The sequence below is a fragment of the Convolutriloba macropyga genome, chromosome 10 (genome assembly GCF_964194025.1).
Source record: "Convolutriloba macropyga chromosome 10, txConMacr16.3, whole genome shotgun sequence".
In the NCBI taxonomy this organism is placed as follows: domain Eukaryota; kingdom Metazoa; phylum Xenacoelomorpha; order Acoela; family Convolutidae; genus Convolutriloba; species Convolutriloba macropyga.
In genome coordinates, this window is record NC_134477.1 from 38219108 (window position 1) to 38238427 (window position 19320).

The 19320-nt window shown below is 35.1% G+C and overlaps 1 protein-coding gene across 1 annotated transcript; it reads right to left on the reverse strand.

Annotated features, from left to right (window-relative positions):
* Window positions 1–1768: 1768 nt before the first annotated feature.
* Window positions 1769–18370, reverse strand: LOC142347950 (eukaryotic translation initiation factor 4E-like). The gene is made up of 5 exons (XM_075399115.1): window positions 18142–18370; window positions 17828–18011; window positions 6437–6576; window positions 3993–4047; window positions 1769–3652 (listed from the first exon to the last, which is right to left on the reverse strand). The coding sequence occupies exons 1-5, from the start codon at window positions 18363–18365 to the stop codon at window positions 3593–3595; spliced, it is 663 nt and encodes a 220-aa protein (XP_075255230.1). The 5' UTR covers window positions 18366–18370; the 3' UTR covers window positions 1769–3592.
* Window positions 18371–19320: the final 950 nt, after the last annotated feature.

A 19320-nucleotide genomic window follows, 5' to 3' on the forward strand; every position in this document is an offset into this window, starting at 1 on the left:
ACTGTTTTTGAAGAGATTTGAGCTCACCGAGGAGGTGATCATCGTCTAGTTTATTCCAATTTCTTGTCAGTATTTGAAAACATTTAGAATTTTTCTCTCCTTTTACAAGCTCTAGTCCCACCGTGTAATAGTCGCTGATTTGAGTTTTTACAATAAAGCTTTTTGATTTGAAATTTGTGAAAAAACGCCAATACTAGTTATTGTCGTAATTGTCCCCGCGTTGGTGTTTGAGGGTTTACAAGAGCCAAAGCATTCATTTCCATCTGGTTAATTATCAGGGTCGATTTTGCCGATTTCTAAAAGTTACTATTTAGGGCCCCACACACGATATGAAGAGTACTGAGTGTTATATTAATTTGATCAATAAAGGAAGTTTTCCAAATGTTTCTTGCTTTTGAAGCATTATTGGGCGGATTGTATATACGAGTCAGTCACTAAACATGTTTCACCTTAAGTTTCAATCTCCAAACTAACAGCTTGCAGACTATTTGTTCCGACTGATGCAACTCTCCTCTTTGTCGCTTTTTCTTGTACAAAAATACAAACACCACCTCCTCTTTTTTTTCTGATGGATGTCTCTATCCGGAGGTAGTTCTGTAGAGCAAACAATTGCTTTCAAAGCTATCATTCAACTGTTTCAGTGTGGCAGATTGCCACTGGCTCAACCTCACTTTGACTAATAAAATTTTGAATTCATCAAAACTTTTCAAAGAACGAATGTTTTGACGAAATAGCCATTTCTTTGCCGTTTTACCTGAAGTGTCTTTGTTTTTTAAAACCTCCATATGTTCTTATAACTGCGTTTTTAGCATTATGCCTTACTGGTTTTTATCAGGATCTCATCCTAACAGCTGGTAAAGCTTTTTTTAAAAAAAAAGAGAAAAAACATTCAAAAAAACTAGTTCTTCTAAGGCAAAAAACAGGAATTTTTAAGAAATTGCCAGAGAAAAAATCGGAAAAACAATTTTAAAAAACAGCAAATACTTGATAGTTATCTAGAGGGTTCATATTTGCTTTAATAGCTCCGCGGAGACCGCAGCTTTTTTGTAGCCTTCAACTCCCTTCTCCCAACCTGTGCAGGTTGCGGAGATCCCAACTAGGTTGAAAGGCACCAGCGGAGATCACTGGTAGGTTCGAAGAAGCCTAAAGAAACTTTTATCAATACCCAGCTAGATTATGCAATTTGTGCTCTGCTCCTATCAAATGTATGTATCATCCCGTGAGAAATCAATTTATTTCTTAGTAATGTGACTGCCTATCCACAACTTGCTTGTGGTGCAGCGACCTTTCTGCTTCTACGCCAATGAATGACATGCGCTCCCCGGGTTTGGGGGGAGGGGCATAGTCAACATTGGTGGAGAGGGGCAAGGAGTTATTCTGTGTAGTGTCGTCGTGTTGGACTGAAGGTATTGAGTCCAGCCAGTTAACTACCTCTACTGGACTTTCCCACAAGTCGATCACTTTCAGGTCCGTGGTGTTCTAACTGCAGTTGAAAATGTGGTTTACATCATGTGGTGCTACTTCACATTTGGGACAGCGGTTATCAACATTGTTACAGATCCTACTCAATTAGGACGAATTGGAAGAAGAAGTAAGAAGAGTAGGAAGAATCCTACTCAGGTAGGAAGAATTCTGTAAAACTTTCGAGCTTTAAAACAATGTTTTAAGTGAGAAAAGTAAGACTATGTTTTTCTCAAAGTAATCTAGCGAAACATCCTATTGTGAAAATTTAGTCTTCTCTGCTTCTCTGAGGTTATTATGAATACAATCTTGAAGGAAGAAGTTAAATTGAACAAAAATAACATTTAGGCCAACCTCGCTTTAACATAACCAGACTGCCGCCGCGCTCTTTACAAGGCGCACTTTCTGGCAATATCGGCGGTCAATCTTAGATTGCAGAGACGACAAAATTCAACAAATGACATCAGCATAAGTAAATAAAGAAAGAGCAACAACGTTTACAAGCATACCAAGAATAATAACGATAACAGGACTGCAATATGTAAAATAACAAAATACACAATCACTTAGCACACCAATAGATAAAAATTGGTTTTTATTCTATGATTACCAAGAATCAGAGCTTCGTATAATTAATACGATTCATAATACTGCTTTCCATCCCAGAAAAATGATCTCGATTTTTTTCAATTTTGTTTTGGGTCACCTGCTAAACTATCTTGATGCTATTTATGCTTTGGTCCAGAGTGTTCATAATTGAAATGTTGCAAAATCAATACTCTCTGCAGAAATTTAACGAAAAAATTAGGCTCTCTTTGGTATGAATACAGCACAGTCCTGTTAACAACAAGGGAGGTTGTATATATGCATAAATCAACTCAGCTTCAAAAGCATCAACAACATTTAAGAGTAAACAAACAAACAAACAGCGAAGCAACTAAAATGGCCATTAATTTTATGACCACAAATTGAAAGCTGGAGAACGAAAACCATTTTATAAACAACAAAGATGATTGCAACCAAGATAACGTAAACAATAGTAGTTTTTATAAATCAGGACCGCAAGGTGAAGCAATAAACTTCAGAAAAATTAGCAAATGAAGGTGTTGATATCAACGAAACTGAATTAAGAACTATTGACCAATGAAACTGCAGGAAAATCGACCAATAATAATTAAGAAAGCAACGTCATTTTAGTGATCTTTCCGTTCTAGACGCCCGATTCTCAAGACAGAAAAAAATGGTTAGCTTTTTGAAGTCAGTTGCATCAAACTCTACATTAAAAAATTGGGCTTAACCCGGTAGGATAAGGCGCAATAGCAGACGAAGAAAGATCAGCAAAGTTAGAAATAATTCCCAACAAACAAAACGGGAGAAGAAAATCGGACTAAAATTTCCGAATTTATCACTTTGTGAATAGCATTTTCTTTGACACCAATACAAATTACAAATACTAATTGAGTTGAATTAGAAGGCAATTTAATATCAGGGCAAGAAGCTTATATGTTTCATTGCTTCGAGAATAAACATCAAATGTATCGAAAAAAGTTTTATATGTAAGTTTTGCATTGAGTCTTATTGCTATCTAAAGTAGACTTTGTAGATCCGATAGTTTCGAATCAGAGTTTTCTAGTATTCTTTTCAAATTTTCAGCTTCTTCGATTCTGATTTGAAATGTTACGGACTGAATGAATTATACCCAACGCCAATTAGGTATGAACAAGATAAATCGAAACAATCCAAGTGATAATTTCGCTCATTGATATGATTTGGGCTGTTACTTTGCGTTATCGGCGGACATTTTGGTTGCAGACGTTTTCGTACATATTCTCTCATTGTATTCTTTTAAATCATTTTCAAAAATAATCAAATCCAACTATTTCTCATTCGTCCATCATGGCTGCTTCTGTTGCTCATTTTTATTGCAATATACAAGTTGTAGTTGAGATAAGCTGATTATGCGATATAAGTTGTCGGTTTGCACTTTCACGATACCACGTGACGTCACGAGACTCTCAAGAAATTTGTGATGAGAGACATACGAACAGGGTGAGGGACAGCAGAGGCGAGGCGCGGGGTAAGTTGAGTGGGGGAGGGTGGTGCAGGGAAGATTTGTGTTTCGGTGGCTGTGTCATACAGCGTATATGTGCCTCATGGCACTACTCGTCTGGTTTTGTGCGTCTTTGTGAGTCTGAAAAAGAACCCAACTCTTTAGTTCAAACCGAATTTTTGAAGCAGGAACAATAAACAACATTTTTCGGAACTCTTTCCTTTCCGGTTAAAGACATTTTTATTTTATGGGAAATCCTTATCCGTGGCGGGACTAACCATTACAACTAACATACATCGGGGTATCTAAGTGTCAATTATAGAAAAATTCCACCCCGAGAAAAAGAAACAGTTCCAATTTCACTGATTTTTCAATTTAATCTCATTTCTGTGCAAACTTTAAGAAAGTAGTCCATTCCGATGCAAGGAAAAGATAGATACGGCCAAAAAAAGGGATAACTATTTTTGAATATATATCTCACTTGGAAATGTATGGTTGTTCCTGTTGGTATCTTCAGGCGTGCTTTGAATGTCTCCCTAAAACGATAACATGATTGTGATAAGTTTAATATTCCAACCGATGCAGACAGTTTGACAAAGGTCTATAGTTAAATTTAACGCTTTATACTGGAACGCGCCGTAGCTATCGCTGAGAGAAATCGGGAACCATTAAAGACATTCCAGCCCCTAAGAAAACTTCAACTCTGCTTGATACCACCAAAAATATCTCCAATGTGATCCAAAGCAGAGCTTTTTAAATAACGGGTTGAACACGCAAAATTGTGCATCTCTTCAAACTTCGTAATTTCTATTGAAAACGTAAATCGACTAACGTAGCGCGAATTGCTCTCGATGGACGAGCGGCGGCTTCAATAGGGACAGTAGCCAGGATAAATTTGAATGGTTTCATATAATGTTACAAGAGCTTATTTTACTGCATTGAGGTTTCGAGTAAAAAAAAAACCATTTCCTCGCACTTTCTACTCAACCAATGCCGCCAAATAAGTTCAGCTACCCAATATTAGGAATGAGCCCAAATTTTTCAAGTCCTTTGATTTTTTAAAATGAAGTGGTTTCCAATTATTGCAAGTTTGTTGCTGAAATTTCAGAAAATTATCCACCGTAATAACTGAGAACAAGCAACATGACATTCACCAAATGCTAGAATCTCCAATACCAAAACACGCGAAAGGAATGAACACATTTTCGTTCTTTACGTTCTACAGTCCAGTCGCATACTAGTTCTGGGCTATGTTTTATAATACTCATCATTTATATTCGGTTAGTTCGGAAGTATATGATATTGGGTAAGATAAGGCAATATTGACACATAAGGTACATTAGAACAATGCATTTTTTGGCATTGAATATTTTTTCCTGACGCCGATATCATTTCAGCTTGATCGTACCTTCATAATTTCAAAAAATTGAAAAATGAGAATTCAAGACGTTGGGTGCCACGTCGAAGAGACATCACGTGAAACACAATTTGTTGTGATCTACGGAAAACAGGCAAGCTTATATCTTAACAATTTTATGGAATAACTGGCAGGTTCCTAATAACCAGACGTAAATTGACGGAAATCAAGTTTACCATGCAGAACCTCTATTGGACTGTTAACGAGTCAACTTTTAAAAATTTGATTTGATTTTGAGGAAATAGCCAAGCAGATGCTACACTTCTCTGAAGCAAATAACAACAAGCAGACATCAAGAAGCAAAAAATTAACGAAAGTCAGACCAGTCGGCCGCAAAAAAACATACCCGGCAGATTGCCGGAAAATAGCCGCCGTTGATTCCATTAAGCATGATTGGGATTGAAAGATTAGAAGATATTGAAAAAAAAGATTTTTGTACAAAAACATTTTTTAAGTCCGATTTATTTTGATGGCATTTCGTAGTTGAAGATAACGTACTTCTGTTTCTTAGAGAGAGGCTACAGGGGCTACTGTCAATATCAATAAGCATTAGAGATGGTAACTAAGACTAATAGGAACGGCGTTCAAATAGCGGGCATCTAAAATTGGGCTTTATGGGTTTATCCCGTTTCTACTTCTGACTTCATTTTTTTATACTGACTCTGTTCATTTTGAATTGCTATGCTGAGCAACTGATGTTCAAAATCACTATTAGCAGAATGAGAGAAGAGAGAAACTAGCCTAGAGAAGTCAAAAAAGATTTCACGCAAAATGCTGAAAAAGCGGCAAAATGGTAAGGCGAAAAAAAGTTCGACGAAGTAAAAAAACATAGCAGGACAAGTCCTGACGTACAATTTAAAGAATTTTAATTGACTAAACAGAAAAACTAGACCTAGAATGGACTATGAGTGAATTCAGAAAACCATTTTAAAAAAAATCCGAACAAAAAAATAAGAAAACAGAAAATCAATATCAAAATGCCGCATGTGAACAAAAACACCCCTAGCGAGAAATGAAAATTTAATTCAAACAAAAAAACTAGGCCTAGAATGAACTATGAATGGATTGGGGAAAACCATCCAGAAAATCCGACACAAAAAAATCGAAAAAACAGTAAAAATCAGAGTGAAATTGTCGCATGTGAACAAAAAACCACTACCGAGAAACCGAATTTTTGTTCAAAGACCGTTTCCTCACTCTACTTTAAAATTAGAGCGAAAAAATTCACGCCGCTCGCTTTTTCGCTTCATTTCCTGTTTCGGCGTGACCAAAATCGCTACTCCAATTTGACTTCAAAAATCATAAAAATGTGTGAACAGATCTTAAAAAAAAGACAGCGCCCCAATACAATTCAAATTCTTTGAATTGTAAAAAAAATAGGAGCGCTATAATAGCCGGCTGAGAAGATGAGGGCGGCTATTAACTATAAAAAGTCTATAATGACACAAATAATTGCAGCAGACTTTTCTGAGAGCAATTTACCATAGAAAAGACAAAAGTTATCTAACCCGATTGATTTGGTGACTTCTACATCGGTGGTTGTGATCCAGACGGCCACTCTGTTGTACTTGCCCCTGATACTCACCACCGCACCCACCACGAAGTCACCCAGGGAATCTTCAAAACCCTCCCCAATCAACAGCAATACCTGCGTGCAATAACATCACTCGATCCACATCTATTTAAATCAACCTAATTAAATCGACGTCTAATCCAATATTTCTTGAGCCCAACAATCAATATGCAATGTTCTCCATATTTTCCTAAAACCATGTTTTTAGCATTGGTTAGATACGTCATCGCGTCAACCTTTATTTTGATTAAGGAATAATTTAAGCACCGATCTGTATTCTTAATTACAACCTTCAAAATGCTTCGCCTAAGCTAGTTGACGCGACACGTGAAGGGCGCTGTTACAATGCCCCCAAATCTGGCTTCTAAATCTAAAAATGCCAAATTTCTGTTTTACTTGTTGACTTATTCTCAGTTTTGACATTTTAACGATGATTACACTAGTATGACCTATTTGTTTTCAGAGTGTGCCTCTTCCTTTGTTTTAGTAAGGAACATTTGCAGACAGAAAAATATATTACCCCATATCGACCCAATTCGCAAAAAAAACATTATCAAAGGAAGCAACAATGCTAGCATATACATGAGCAGTTCGCACAAGGCTCAATTAACGATTGAAAAAATAACTGAATGAACTCTCACATTTTCTAATCACAGTTGAATCAAGACTGATTAAACAAAGGAAAATTAAATCATTTGGTTTCCTATTTAATTTTCTAAACGCTACTTCAATCCTGTTCTGCAGAGACACAAAACGGAAACTTGTTCCAAGCTACAAAAAAGTTGACTTCTTTCTATCATTGAGCTGGACTTAATCAGCAGCAACTTGAACAAAACGCTAAGTGCAAAAAATTCATCGATTCATGAAAAATAATACATTTTCTAATAGCATTTCCATTTTATTCGGCGAAACATGAAGAGAATAAAAGCAGTGAACGAACGCTGAACAGATTGCAATTAAACCACTTAACACAATACGAAAATACTCTTGTCAGTGTTACGTCAATGTAAAAATAGCTTTACGTCACAATCTCAATATAAGAAAGGCGCTTATACCAACGAATTTCTTCACGTGTTCTTTTACAACGTGGCATATTGCCGCAACGTACTGTCAAAGCAACATTCGTTTCTCAGATAGACAGGGAATTACAAGAAAAATTGATATCTTTTCACAATTTGAAATGGAGCATTCATTCATCAATTGCATAATAAAATTAATTAGGAGAACCGTCCACTCATTGCAATCTCCGCTCTACTTCGAATTTTAAAACTGGTACTTTCAAGATACAGGTACTGAAAGGAATTCTTACCTTTCCAATGACCCAGAATTTTCCAATCATATTCCAATGGCTATGCTTTAATTCTTCATCGATCAAATTTCATTTTCATCCAATACGTTGGTCTTGAAATTTCAGAGTTTGAAAACAAGACGACGTGAATACATCATGATAACATAACCGATTAATAACAAACGAATTGCTCTCTAACGGGACAAAGAGTATACTAAAGGGCTTCAAATGTTTTAGCTCATGTAGGCAACTAACTAGTAAGATTTAAGGTGAAAAAAAAAACAAAACCAGTTTTGGCTGCTGTTCAGATATTACTTCTAGCATTAAACTGCTTCCACCTGATTCCAGCTGCATAAAATTGTGTGCGATGGGATAAAACTGATATTACTTATAAAACTGTCAAAGCAACATTCGTTTCTCAGATAGACAGGGAATTACAAGAAAAATTGATATATTTTCACAATTTGAAATGGAGCATTCATTCATCAATTGCATAATAAAATTAATAAAATTAATATAATTAATTGTCTCCTGACAAAATTTCTACAATTATAAAACTCCAGCTATTTTGTAGCTTCGTGAGTTTCCAAGTACCGTCATAAATGTTTAAACTGGTATTCATATCTCAGTCCCACCCACTACAAAAAAATGGCATCGACGAAGCAAGTTTTTACTTATATCGGACGCCCAAAAACATGCACGGGAATAACATCTCGTTTCAGTCAACGACTAGAAATATAGACAACATAGTCCAAAGATTTCCAGAGAACAACTGCGATAGCTTCTTAGAACTAACAGTTGTCCCAAAATACAATTGAAAAGAATGGGAACTAAAAATCTCTGAACAGAAAGTTTCTCTACAAATGCTTATGATATCTTAAACTAAAAGTTATGCGCAGCTGCCATCAAATAACCTCTAATTAGAACAAAATAACCTAAATTCGCCTTAAATCCTTCGTACAAAACCAATATTTTAAAATTTTTGAAGTATCAGAACAAGATGACGTCACGGATACATCAGGACAAAAATGACAGACGACTTGCTTTCTAGTGGGGCAATAAGTTTACTCATTAATAGCTTCAAATAATGTTTAAGAGCTTAAATGGGAAACTCCACTAAACTGCCACAACATAAAATTGTTTCGAATGGAATGTTAGAAGGAAGCTCGATGAGGTCGAAGCAATTTTGCGGTCATAAAGAGAGCACTTTGAACTAAGGTTTTTTGGACACCAGCGAACAACATTTAGAACCCTTACCGACTGTACTTCACAGTCAACTTCACGCTATAGAGTAATCAAACGTCTCTAACAATTGTCTTTATATAACAGCTTACAAAGCATTCACAGCATTTAAGTTCATGTCAATCGCCAATTATGCCACCCCCACCCCCATAATAAAAGGAAGCAAAGAAAATGTTTTGATTTTTTAGCATTTTTTCCACCCTATCTTTAAATTCTTTGCCCAGAAGTTACAGAGGAACATAGGAAGGTTAAAGCTAGAAAAAATACTGCATCTTAAACGAACTTTATTAACTCATTTTCATGTGAGGACAATTGTTAGACACTTGAGAATTATAGAGCCATGTGAACCAAATCCTAGCATCCACAAAAGTTGATTAAAATTTTTTGCCTAAAGACTACAAGAAATTGTTTTGCCGAATAGGGTTTTTGCCTTATATACGCATTAAAAATTCTGAATGGTAGAACAATTTAGATCACGCAATAATCAAGTCAAGCATGATAAAAATCAATCGAAAAACCAAATCGGTCAGAGCAAAATTTTCCATACGAAAAAACACGAAACAAAAGCATAAAAAATTTTAAAAAGATTGATTACATAGAAAAGAATACATTAAAGTGCACATTCTTAAATCTTATTTCAGAGTCCGAAATACTCCTCTTCCATAATGAGAGGATACAGAGGCTAGTATCAAAGCATTAGAAATGGCAATTTTTGAATACTAAGTTCAAGTAGCGGACATATAAAATTCGGCTTTTCTAAAATCGGTTCATCCCGTTTCTATTTTCGATTTCGCTTTTCGGTATTGACACTGTTCATTTTAAATTGATCTGCTGAGCAACTACAGTACTTTCACTCTACTTTAAAAATAGAGTGAAAAAAGTTTACGCCGCGATAACACTCGCTCTGTCGCTCCACTGCCTGTTTCAGAGTGACCATCATTTCAAATCATCAATTCAATTTGACTTCAAAAATAACCAAACCATTTGAACAGATCTTCAAATACTATTCAAATTCTTTACATTGTAAAAAAAGCAGGACAAGTCTTTAATTACAATCCAGGTGATTGAAATAACTATTGGTCTGACGATGAAACAGTTTTTACAGCTATTTTAAACTATGACAGTCAAAAACGCTCACGACCACCCTGTATGCACAAAAAAAGAACAAAAAACTATTGCAGAAACATAGCCAGCAGATTGTCGCGATAGATGCTTGTGGTCTTCCATGAATTGAAACAACTAAACAAATAAGATAGACAGATCGACCACCAGTCCTTTAATAGACAACAAGACTTTTTGGGTTAGATTCGGACTGTCAATTTTATGACACATAGGTCTATAAGAAAATCCCTAAAAGAGCTTTTTCAAAATTGATATTTGTAATCAACAACTCAAGACTAATAATCAACAATTAGGTGATATAAGTTTAGCACTCCTTAGATGCACACTATTGATCTTTAACTAGTAAATGTTCAAATTCATAATATTCAAAGTTTCATAAGTGAGTTCAGAAGTCATTTTTTAAGTGAGGTAAGTCACGCAACTGATCATAAAGCCGAAATGACGCCACGAACACAAATTTTAACTGCAAAGCAGTAGAAGTCATTGAAGTCATCCAAAAAGTCAATTCCAAGAAGTCAGGTCGTAAGAATCATCGATAAAGACAAATTAAAAAATATAGCAGGACAAGTCCTGAAATACAATTCAAAGAACTGAATAATAAACTTAGAAGTACTCTACCTGACCAGCAGATCAATCGAAAAATGACAGCCAAAACACAAACAAAATCATCTAAAAAAATGAGAAACAAACAATCAAACTAACTAAATAATATTATCATTGCTAAAACTTTGAAGCTTTTACCCCTAAGGCCAAAATTGAACCCATTAAATATACCTATTTCTAAATATGTTCGAAACCAATTTTGGTTTCTGAAACTGCTGCAGTATTATATCTGCAAGAAGCCCTTGAAATTTAACTTGAAAATGACTCACAAATTTTTTTAAAAAAAATGAAATCAATTGCAATTTTAATGGAACCTTGCTAAAAATTGTGATATTATTATCTTATGAGTCCTTTCTGTGTCTCCAGAGGCTATCCAGTATCCCAATTCCAAGTCTTAAAAAATTAATTGGTTCAAAGATCGATAGGCAAAAATTTTTATAAAAAATTTCAAAATTCAAAAAATTGAAATTCGTTCTAAACCATTGAATTGCCACCTAGCAACTATTTACTAACACACTATCAAACCCTCTATGAGGTGACCCGGCTACTTAGGCAAGAAAAACTGAATAAAAGACATGTTTTGAAAACTCGAAAGGTTAAATTGTTGAAAACAAATCCATTGAAACTAAAAACCATGCAGTAACTTTTTTGAGACCGTGGAATAGGTTTCTGGGCACTTGAGATTGGACAAAAATCAGAAATTGACAAAAACTTAGACGACGTAAAAATAGCTTTACGTCACAATCTCAATATAAGAAAGGCGCTTATACCAACGAATTTCTTCACGTGTTCTTTTACAACGTGGCATATTGCCGCAACGTACTGTCAAAGCAACATTCGTTTCTCAGATAGACAGGGAATTACAAGAAAAATTGATATCTTTTCACAATTTGAAATGGAGCATTCATTCATCAATTGCATAATAAAATTAATTAGGAGAACCGTCCACTCATTGCAATCTCCGCTCTACTTCGAATTTTAAAACTGGTACTTTCAAGATACAGGTACTGAAAGGAATTCTTACCTTTCCAATGACCCAGAATTTTCCAATCATATTCCAATGGCTATGCTTTAATTCTTCATCGCTCAAATTTCATTTTCATCCAATACGTTGGTCTTGAAATTTCAGAGTTTGAAAACAAGACGACGTGAATACATCATGATAACATAACCGATTAATAACAAACGAATTGCTCTCTAACGGGACAAAGAGTATACTAAAGGGCTTCAAATGTTTTAGCTCATGTAGGCAACTAACTAGTAAGATTTAAGGTGAAAAAAAAACAAAACCAGTTTTGGCTGCTGTTCAGATATTACTTCTAGCATTAAACTGCTTCCACCTGATTCCAGCTGCATAAAATTGTGTGCGATGGGATAAAACTGATATTACTTATAAAACTGTCAAAGCAACATTCGTTTCTCAGATAGACAGGGAATTACAAGAAAAATTGATATATTTTCACAATTTGAAATGGAGCATTCATTCATCAATTGCATAATAAAATTAATTAGGAGAACCGTCCACTCAATGCAATCTCCGCTCTACTTCGAATTTTAAAACTTACTTTTAAGATACAGGTACTGAAAGGAATTCTTACCTTTCCAATGACCCAGAATTTTCCAATCATATTCCAATGGCTATGCTTTAATTCTTTATCGATCAAATTTCATTTTCATCCAATAAGTTGGTCTTGAAATTTCAGAGTTTGAAAACAAGACGACGTGAATACATCATGATAACATAACCGATTAATAACAAACGAATTGCTCTCTAGCGTGACAAAGAGTATACTAAAGGGCTTCAAATGTTTTAGCTCATGTAGGCAACTAACTAGTAAGATTTCAGGTGAAAAAAAAACAAAACCAGTTTTGGCTGCTGTTCAGATATTACTTCTAGCATTAAACTGCTTCCACCTGATTCCAGCTGCATAAAATTGTGTGCGATGGGATACTAGGCAAAAGCTTGATTATGCGGAAGCAATTTTTCACGGCAATGAAAAGTTTCGTTGACATTGGGCAAACACCCACTAAAACACTTACAGACGGTACTTCATATTCCACCCCACAGTATGACGTTCTTGAACGTCCCAAATAATTGTCTCCTGACAAAATTTCTACAATTATAAAACTCCAGCTATTTTGTAGCTTCGTGAGTTTCCAAGTACCGTCATAAATGTTTAAACTGGTATTCATATCTCAGTCCCACCCATTACAAAAAAATGGCATCGACGAAGCAAGTTTTTACTTATATCGGACGCCCAAAAACATGCACGGGAATAACATCTCGTTTCAGTCAACGACTAGAAATATAGACAACATAGTCCAAAGATTTCCAGAGAACAACTGCGATAGCTTCTTAGAACTAACAGTTGTCCCAAAATACAATTGAAAAGAATGGAAACTAAAAATCTCTGAACAGAAAGTTTCTCTACAAATGCTTATGATATCTTAAACTAAAAGTTATGCGCAGCTGCCATCAAATAACCTCTAATTAGAACAAAATAACCTAAATTCGCCTTAAATCCTTCGTACAAAACCAATATTTTAAAATTTTTGAAGTATCAGAACAAGATGACGTCACGGATACATCAGGAGAAAAATGACAGACGACTTGCTTTCTAGTGGGGCAATAAGTTTACTCATTAATAGCTTCAAATAAAGTTTAAGAGCTTAAATGGGATGTTAGAATAATGGGAATTATTTCGAATGGAATGTTAGAAGGAAGCTCGATGAGGTCGAAGCAATTTTGCGGTCATAAAGAGAGCACTTTGAACTAAGGTTTTTTGGACACCAGCGAACAACATTTATAACCCTTACCGACTGTACTTCACAGTCAACTTCACGCTATAGAGTAATCAAACGTCTCTAACAATTGTCTTTATATAACAGCTTACAAAGCATGCACAGCATTTAAGTTCATGTCAATCGCCAATTATGCCACCCCCACCCCCATAATAAAAGGAAGCAAAGAAAATGTTTTATTGATTGTTTAGCATTTTTTCCACCATATCTTTAAATTCTTTGCCCAGAAGTTACAGAGGAACATAGGAAGGTTAAAGCTAGAAAAAGTACTGCATCTTAAACGAACTTTATTAACTCATTTTCATGTGAGGACAATTGTTAGACACCTGAGAATTATAGAGCCATGTGAACCAAATCCTAGCATCCACAAAAGTTAAAATTTTTTGCCTAAAGACTACAAGAAATTGTTTTGCCGAATAGGGTTTTTGCCTTATATACGCATTAAAAATTCTGAATGGTAGAACAATTTAGATCACGCAATAATCAAGTCAAGCATGATAAAAATCAATCGAAAAACCAAATCGGTCAGAGCAAAATTTTCCATACAAAAAAACACGTGACAAAAGCATAAAAAATTTAAAAGATTGATTACATAGAAAAGAATACATTAAAGTGCACATTCTTAAATCTTATTTCAGAGTCCGAAATACTCCCCTTCCATAATGAGAGGATACAGAGGCTAGTATCCAAGCATTAGAAATGGCAATTTTTGAATACTAAGTTCAAGTAGCGGACATATAAAATTCGGCTTTTCTAAAATCGGTTCGTCCCGTTTCTATTTTCGATTTCGCTTTTCGGTATTGACACTGTTCATTTTAAATTGATCTGCTGAGCAACTGCAGTACTTTCACTCTACTTTAAAAATAGAGTGAAAAAAGTTTACGCCGCGATAACACTCGCTCTGTCGCTCCACTGCCTGTTTCAGAGTGACCATCATTTCAAATCATCAATTCAATTTGACTTCAAAAATAACCAAACCATTTGAACAGATCTTCAAATACTATTCAAATTCCTTACATTGTAAAAAAAGCAGGACAAGTCTTTAATTACAATCCAGGGGATTGAAATAACTATTGGTCTGACGATGAAAATTTTTACAGCTATTTTAAACTATGACAGTCAAAAACGCTCACGACCACCCTGTATGCACAAAAAAAGAACAAAAAACTATTGCAGAAACATAGCCAGCAGATTGTCGCGATAGATGCTTGTGGTCTTCCATGAATTGAAACAACTAAACAAATAAGATAGACAGATCGACCACCAGTCCTTTAATAGACAACAAGACTTTTTGGGTTAGATTCGGACTGTCAATTTTATGACACATAGGTCTATAAGAAAATCCCTAAAAGAGCTTTTTCAAAATTGATATTTGTAATCAACAACTCAAGACTAATAATCAACAATTAGGTGATATAAGTTTAGCACTCCTTAGATGCACACTATTGATCTTTAACTAGTAAATGTTCATATTCATAATATTCAAAGTTTCATAAGTGAGTTCAGAAGTCATTTTTTTAGTGAGGTAAGTCACGCAACTGATCATAAAGCCGAAATGACGTCACGAACACAAATTTTAACTGCAAAGCAGTAGAAGTCATTGAAGTCATCCAAAAAGTCAATTCCAAGAAGTCAGGTCGTAAGAATCATCGATAAAGACAAATTAAAAAATATAGCAGGACAAGTCCTGAAATACAATTCAAAGAACTGAATAATAAACTTAGAAGTACTCGAAAAATGACAGCTAAAACACAAACAAAATCATCTAAAAAAAATGAAACAAACAATCAAACTAACTAAATAATATTATTGCTAAAACTTTGAAGCTTTTACCCCTAAGGCCAAATTTCAACCCATTAAATATACCTATTTCTAAATATGTTCGAAACCAATTTTGGTTTCTGAAACTGCTGCAGCATTATATCTGCAAGAAGCCCTTGAAATTTAACTTGAAAATGACCCACAAATTTTTTTAAAAAAATGAAATCAATTGCAATTTTGATGAAACCTTGCTAAAAATTGTGATATTATTATCTTAAGAGTCATTTCTGTGTCTCCAGAGGCTATCCAGTATCCCAATTCCAAGTCTTAAAAAATTAATTGGTTCAAAGATCGATAGGCAAAAATTTTAATAAAAAATTTCAAAATTCAAAAAATTGAAATTCGTTCTTTCAAAATGTTGAAAACCATTGAATTGCCACCTAGCAACTATTTACTAACACACTATCAAACCCTCTATGAGGTGACCCGGCTACTTAGGCAAGAAAAACTGAATAAAAGACATGTTTTGAAAACTCGAAAGGTTAAATTGTTGAAAACAAATCCATTGAAACTAAAAACCATGCAGTAACTGTTTTGAGACCGTGGAATAGGTTTTTGGGCACTTGAGATTGGACAAAAATCAGAAATTGACAAAAACTTAAGGAAACCTTGAAAAAAATTGCAGATTTTATTTAAAAAAAGCTAAAATTCGAGACATTAAAATGTTGAAAACCAATCTATTGTTACTAGAAACTATACATTGCCCTATAATCAAACCTTAAACGAGATTGCCTGGCCCCTGAAGCGGGAAAAACTCAGTAAATGACACAAATTTTCAAAAAACTTAAAAATGCAAAAATTAGTATCAATTTGCGTGGTTGCGTTTGTAGTACCAAAACATATAGCTCATAAAATGGTCATAATGAGTAATTTTGTCTCGCAAAAGGCCTTCATCAACATTTAAAAACTTCAACCAAAGACTAATCAAACAAAAAACTTTAAAAACACAAAAAAAAATAAAAAATTGCACCATTTTGAGCCCAAAAACCATAAATTGAGGCCATCCCAGCAGCTGCACCACTCTAAGCACTTGAACCACCACTAACGTCCACTTTGGGCCTCTAATGAAACTGAATGCCCGCTGGGCTTTACCTGTTTATCCCGTTTTGAAAGATCAAAGTCATTGAAAAATGTGTGAACACATCTTAAAAAAACACAGCGCCCCAATACAATTCAAATTTTTTGAATTGTAAAAACCACGATGTCCCCAATAATAGCCGCTATCGCTTCCCGGCAATTAATTACCAGAAGATTTCAAGGTGGAGGGGCAAAATTTACTTGACGTTCTCAAGAGCTAATTTGCTTTTCAGGTTGTTGAATGCATTTTTTTCATCGTTTAGAAGTATAGCTTCTGTTTGTTGCTGCTTTAAGTTTTGCACTGAATGTTGGCTTTAGCAGTAAATAAAAGGACATAGAGTCGTTTTTTGCCCTTCCAAAGACAACTTCACAAACACCTTACGTCTGGCGCCTGGGCATTTGTCCAATGGAATAAGTGTTGACAAAGTTTCAGCAATATTTTCCGTAGCGACCAGGCAACTCAGCCACGATGGTTAGATGATTGCCAAAGGCAGTTGAAAAATTTTCCCACTCATCATATTGACGGAAGGGCCTTGACTTCCATACGTTCTGAAAGCATTGTTCAGAAGTTCTTCAAGCTGTTCCTATAACGTTGATCATTGCAAAGTGTGCAAATAAAATTCTTCTCATACAGACAAGGAAATTTAGCGAGCAAAAAAACGTGGGAAAACAACAAGCAGTCGTATGGAGCATGTGGAATGTTAACTGCAAAAACTGAAATCCTCTTACTAACTTTATTCAAGTTTTCACGAGCGGTACTCAACATGAAATTCTACGGAAAACAGAAATCCTATGCAAAGATAAAAATTTAAAAAAAAAACGAAAACATAACAAATCTACTAGAAGAATATCTCATGAAAAAATAGAAGACAAGGTCTGAAAAATGTTATGTCGACGAAACAAAGAAAAGACAATTTATTAGAAGTATTCTTCTGGTAATGGTTTCTGCTTTCGTTATCCGAGCTATTAAAAAAAGAACGCTTCATCTGTTTGACGGCAGAAAAAAAAAGCAAAAAAGTCGTCATAGTGAGAAATTTTCTGGATTAATTCCAGAGAAAAACCAGGCAAGTCAACTAACTGTCAGTTTTAATGTTGCCTAAAGAATATTATTTATCACCTCCGAGTGAACTGCTACAACTGCATCTGCCTCGCTTTATCATTTTGTCAATCCACAAATTGTCGGACGGGTCACCTTTATGACCTATGATTATATTTTTTTTTTCAAGTTCAAATAGAACTACCTAATAAGTTCCTATGCAACTAGACAACAAGGCACTCGTTTTGCACAAAAATACTATGTGTTATATGGCCCAGATAACTATTCTGCGAGATAGATTTACCGATAAAGGAAACCAGAACTCCAGTACGAACCGTTTCAAGCCAATACTTGTCGATGTTAGTTTTTTCATCCATCTTCATTTTGTTGATTGTGACAATCCACCGACCGCCATTCTTATTGACTGGGTCCTCCCATGTTGGTTCAATGTTTTCTTTAAACAAAGAATAATCACTCCCCTTTGATAATTGGTTGGCTGGTTGAATGTAGTTGAACAACCTGAATTACATATACCCATAGATATATTTTTTCAAAAATTACAACTATAAATTGAGATTACTATGTATTAGATAACAGAGCTAATTGTCGCAGTCATTCGTTTTATTTCATAAAAAAATCGACAACTTACGACCAAAAATCTTCCACAGTATGAAAAGAATGAACTCTTTTCTGTCCGCCGACCCATGTAGCACCAGGTTGATCTTTTTTGAACCACAGAGACCAAGTTTTCTGAAGAGGGTGATATTCAAGCTCGCCACTTTTTTGTTCTTTCTGACAAGTCTCTGGCTCTTCTTTTTTCACAACAGTTGATACATTAACTGAATGCATCTCTGTTTTGGAAATTTCTACCATTTTGTAGCCTGAAAATATTTCTCAATATAGTTACAAAAGAAGCTAATCTCATCGAAGCAAAACATTCTCTTCATACTGTTCAAGAAATAACAGATGGTTTCATCGGAGTACAATCGCAATTTAAAAAAAAAACTGGCTCGGAAATGCACAAAAATCTTTAAGAAGTGCCAGTCGGTTGCAAATGGAGCAAGACAAGACCGCAACATCTTACTATGGGGAGCAATTCATGTTTATGTGACTTGTTTTGAGTATATGAGTTTTTCTCTTTTAGTTGTTGAGATTTTAGTTGCTATTTGTTTTATAATGCATCCTGCAGGGGCCCTGAGCTTCCCATGCAGAAAAACAGGAACGAAAAACTCCTCTTTTCAATTTCCAGAATTTTTTGCTAAAAGTTTAGATTTTTAATTCCATCTACTTCTGTATACTTCATTGACTTTTGGGAATGACGTGACAAAATTTACCGTCAAAAAATCTGCTGAATCTGGACCCCAAGCCATTAGCAATTAATATCGAAGACAAAAACTTAGCATCGAAGACTTTCTCAACATCGAAGACAAACAACTTAGCAAAATTCACCGCATTGGAAGATACGACTCTACAAACAGTCACACGCACCCTTCTGATACATCTAGAAAACCCAATCAGCAAAGACCTAGTACTGAAATCTGCTTATCGTTTAAAGGATTTCAAGAAGCAAGTCTTCGCAAGCCCTGAGTTGTCACCAGTCGATGCTAAAAACGGAAACGATTGTCTGAAAACCCGCGAAAACTAATAGACGAAAATAACTTCCACAAAGAAATTCGTATTCGAAATCTAACAATGGAAGTAAAGGTAAATGGTGCATGGTTGACCAACACCGAATCCAACGCAAACACTGAAGACTCTTCCTCAAAAGATGAAAATGGGTCATGACTAACCTCAATCAGAACGCTGACATTTAACGTCAGAAGCCTTC

What these genes read in the sequence shown, in the direction of transcription:
- LOC142347950 (XM_075399115.1), bottom strand. Translation starts at nt 18,365, where the DNA reads ATGGTAGAAATTTCCAAAACAGAGATGCATTCAGTTAATGTATCAACT. An exon ending in ACTGTGGAAGATTTTTGGTC is followed by an intron (nt 18,012 to 18,141) that starts GTAAGTTGTCGA and finishes TATGTAATTCAG; the next exon opens with GTTGTTCAACTACATTCAAC. An exon ending in GAAGTCACCAAATCAATCGG is followed by an intron (nt 4,048 to 6,436) that starts GTTAGATAACTT and finishes TTATCGTTTTAG; the next exon opens with GGAGACATTCAAAGCACGCC.